The sequence below is a fragment of the Frankliniella occidentalis genome, unplaced genomic scaffold (genome assembly GCF_000697945.3).
Source record: "Frankliniella occidentalis isolate FOCC.00 unplaced genomic scaffold, Focc_3.1 Scaffold146, whole genome shotgun sequence".
In the NCBI taxonomy this organism is placed as follows: Eukaryota; Metazoa; Arthropoda; class Insecta; order Thysanoptera; family Thripidae; genus Frankliniella; species Frankliniella occidentalis.
Window position 1 is genome coordinate 248,966 of NW_026267273.1, and position 3,515 is coordinate 252,480.

The following is a 3,515-nucleotide window of genomic DNA, read 5'->3' on the forward strand; positions in this document are numbered from 1 at the left end:
GGGGGGGGCGATGACAGTACCGTCCTCCAAGAGCAGCGTATAAAGGATGCTGGACTGACCGGCCGACGGGCCCCGGTCGCGCTCCTCCCGCTCCTCGCGCTCCTCTCGCTCCGACTCGGACTCGTCCCAGATGGTGTCGTTGGGGATCTTCTGTCGCGAGCACTCGATCCAGTAACCCGGCGTCGGCAGCAGGTTGTGCGGGTACTCGGAGCAAATCTCGTCTGCAAAAGAAAAGAAGAGGTTGAAGTGAAGGGCGTTTGGATTTTTGCTCATAGAGGCATCACATAAACACGTCGCCCGATCCTTACTCCGCCTCCGCCTTGCGCGATGCGGTGCTTAACAATATTTCCATTAACACTGCATCAAAATCAATTTATTCAAAGAGTTGGGGATTTTCCCAATCGCAAACATCGCAACAACAAACGAAAGTAGTGCAACCGTGTGACCTTTTCCACCTGCACCTGCATACAAACATTTCCGAATGCGATTGCGCCGGTCGTCGGGCGTGGTCGACGGGACGGGACGATGAGTGGACCGGCTGCCCGGAGAACGTCTCCTGTGCCTTCTCGCCTCAGCTTACGAGAGGGACACGAGGGGACGAACACCGGGCAGCCAGCGAGCACCCCCCGGCGAGAGGGCCAGGGCCACGCTGCAAGACCCACAAAGGTATAAAGAGGAATAGAAAAATAAGGGCGAGAATCCGCACTACTAGCGAGTGAAACGCGTCAAAATATTTAGGTACGAAGACCAAAGAAGGCACGACAGTGTGTGCGAGCAAATTAAGCGGCGTGAGTTTTCAGTAGGCAAGAGACTATACATAAACGCAAGCGACGCGGAAAAGCAATTTTGTCCGATTCAGTCGCGAAAGACAAACAGAGAGAACTGCACAACCCCTTCTCGTAAACCAATTCTTTCTTTCTCTTTCTCTTTTGCTCAGAGAAGCGTGTGTAGAGGGAGCATAGAGTCGAGTCCCTCGGTGCGTATGATGCTCGGGCCGCGCTCGCCGTTAGATCGAACACCAACCAGTCTGATCGAGCACGGCTCGGCGAGCGGTCTAACGGGGTCGAAGCCGGCGTCGCTAAGGCAGGTGCAGCAAGCGCCGTATCACAACGAGCACTCTACAGATAAAAGTGTCTGGCGACACGGGAAGGAGTGCGTTTTTAACAACCGCACCACATAACACAGAGTTTAAAACCAGTTCACCAGAATTTCACAACTCTCTCACGCGCTATTCAATGTGCGACTTTCGCCACCCGCATTTTTAAAGTGCGGGTAATGTGACACCTATTTTGATAGAAAGGTTTAGAGGGTTGGAGCGGAAGAGCATAATAAGTACTTATTTTGGTAATAAAAGTTTTCAAACCAACAAACCGCCCCCTTAAGGCTAAGAAAACGGACAAACCGCAATAACCTGAAGGACTAGGCGTTCACAACTGTCATGCAGCACTTCCTGGTTGGCCTGTTACTCATCCATGATGAAGCCCAGAGCAAAGTTAGCCAAACTGACATGGCACAAGAGACGGTATAGAAATACACTAAACTGTGCAACGACAAATGGGAAAAAGAAAAGGAAAGGAGGTGCTAAATGGTTAAACTCACCAGAGCAAGCCTGCGGGGGCAGCGGGAAGATGAGCGTGGTGGACGACTTGCGGCGGGCCACTGCACAGCCCAGGGACTGGGGCTTGAAACTGCGCAGCTGTTGCATGAAGTCCGAACACTCCATGAGGGCCACGTCGGCGAAATGCAGGTCGCACAGGATGTGGTTCTTGAAGCGGCGCGCGCGCTTCTGGTTCGGCCCCGTCAGGTTCAGGCCGCACGAGTTGCAGCGCAGGCACTCCTCGTGGTAGTGGTTGTTGTCGTAGAGGGGGGACGGATCTGGGGGGAGAGAGAGACAGAGAGACTCGTTGGGGGGGCTATCCCGCGCTCGGTGAGCTCAGCAGCCACTCCACTCCAACTCTCAGCCACACAGACCAGACTCTTTGATTTCGATGGTGTGATGATGTCGCACAAAACAAACAAAAAAAGCAAAATAAAAAATAAACACACACAGACGGGGACATCCTATCTGTGTCTTCCCAGAATAGATCCCACGCGAGGGAGCGGTGCGCTGTCACAGTAGTGCACAGTAGCACAGGATGGTAAGGAGCTCCCAGGTCCCAGGACGGTGAGGTCGCGGTGGTGTATGTCTGCTGTGTGCGAGAGGAAGAGAGAGAGCGAGAGAGAGAGAGAGAGAGAGAGAGAGAGAGAGAGAGAGAGAGAGAGGGGGGGGAGAGGGGAGGAGAAAGGGGTTAACGAGAGGGCAATTACAGCAAGGCGCGCCTCCGGATTGACGTCCCGTGTCACAATGGCAGCGAGAGCATAGTAGTGTCTGTCGGTGTGAGAGGCCCGTGTGTGACTGTGTGTGTGTGCGCGCGCGTTAGTTGTGAAAGAGCTGGCGGGGGGCGGGAGCGTAAGTTTGCGAACAAGCGGCAGAAGCAGCAGTGGCGGTGGCGGTGGCGGCGCCGCGCAACTTCGCGTCAAATCGACGTTGTTGACGTCGAAAAACGACAGCAACGCGGGGAGAGGGGCGGGGGTGGTGGGGTCTTCTGCCACACGACGTCGCTGCAGCCGCGCCCCGCCCCGCCCCCCTCGGCAATCCCTCCCGAGAGAAGCAGCTTGGTCCTCTATAGGTGTTGAGTGATTTGACGTGGCATGACCGGGCCAGAGGGGGATGGCCAGCAGCTCCACCACCACCGCTCACCGGTGGGATGCGACGGGAAGCAGGGGATCGATCCCCCCCACTGGGCACGCTGCAGCAGCAGCAGCCAAGCGGTATCGCCGCCCGGTGTGGGGCGCTGATGGATGGGCTCGAATTATTCACCCTTTTAGCGGGTCGAGGGGTAGGGGGTGGGGGGGTCATCGGTTGGAGTGCGGGCCACCGTGCTGGAGCACTGGCAGCGGCGACACCAGCAGGCGGCGGCGGCAGAGCGCCTGGCGGCCGCGAGGTAGGCCAAGTGCTCGACAGACGAGCCCGCGGGTTGCCTACCCGGGCGAGTGCAGGCGCTCTCCGCCGTCGATCTGCTGGGAGTATGAGCAGACGCCGCCGGCAACCCCGCGACTATAAATTCAAGAGTCCTGTTGAATTGTTTTAGAAAAAAATTGAAACATTACCCCAATCACCCCCCTAATTGTAAAACAAAAAATTAAAAAAAATACATTTTCAAACAAAATCCTAAAAAATAAAATCAGTAATACAAGAGAAAATGAAATCAGAAAATAAATCCCAAAAATACTTTTGAAAATGAAGTTCCTCTACCCGAGACTGGCAGGCCTAGCTCAGCGGCGTAGCGTGCGCGACGATGCCCGATGGGGCCGGGTGGGGCGGGGTGGGGCGGGGCGGCGATATAGATGACGAGTATGATTATTGTTCGGGAGTGCCCCTACCCCATGGGCGCGTAGTAAAGCGCCGTTGGGCACGCTCCAGGTCAGACGAACAACGACGCCATTGAGGTCATCAGTCAGCCGTCCTGACTGCG

At 55.7% G+C, this 3,515-nt stretch overlaps 1 protein-coding gene across 7 annotated transcripts in view; it reads right to left on the minus strand.

Annotated features, from left to right (window-relative positions):
- LOC113205839 (uncharacterized) overlaps nucleotides 1-3,515 on the minus strand; it is a 40,461-nt gene that overhangs the window by 17,928 nt on the left and 19,018 nt on the right. For 5 of the 7 annotated variants that reach the window (XM_052271020.1, XM_052271024.1, XM_052271025.1 and 2 more), the window contains 2 exons: nucleotides 1,600-1,875; nucleotides 21-221 (listed from right to left, as the gene is read on the minus strand). In XM_052271020.1, the coding sequence (XP_052126980.1) occupies nucleotides 21-221; nucleotides 1,600-1,875 (477 nt within the window). The remainder of the gene's footprint in view (nucleotides 1-20; nucleotides 222-1,599; nucleotides 1,876-3,515) is intronic. The other 2 variants (XM_052271023.1, XM_052271022.1) reach the window with 1 other exon arrangement.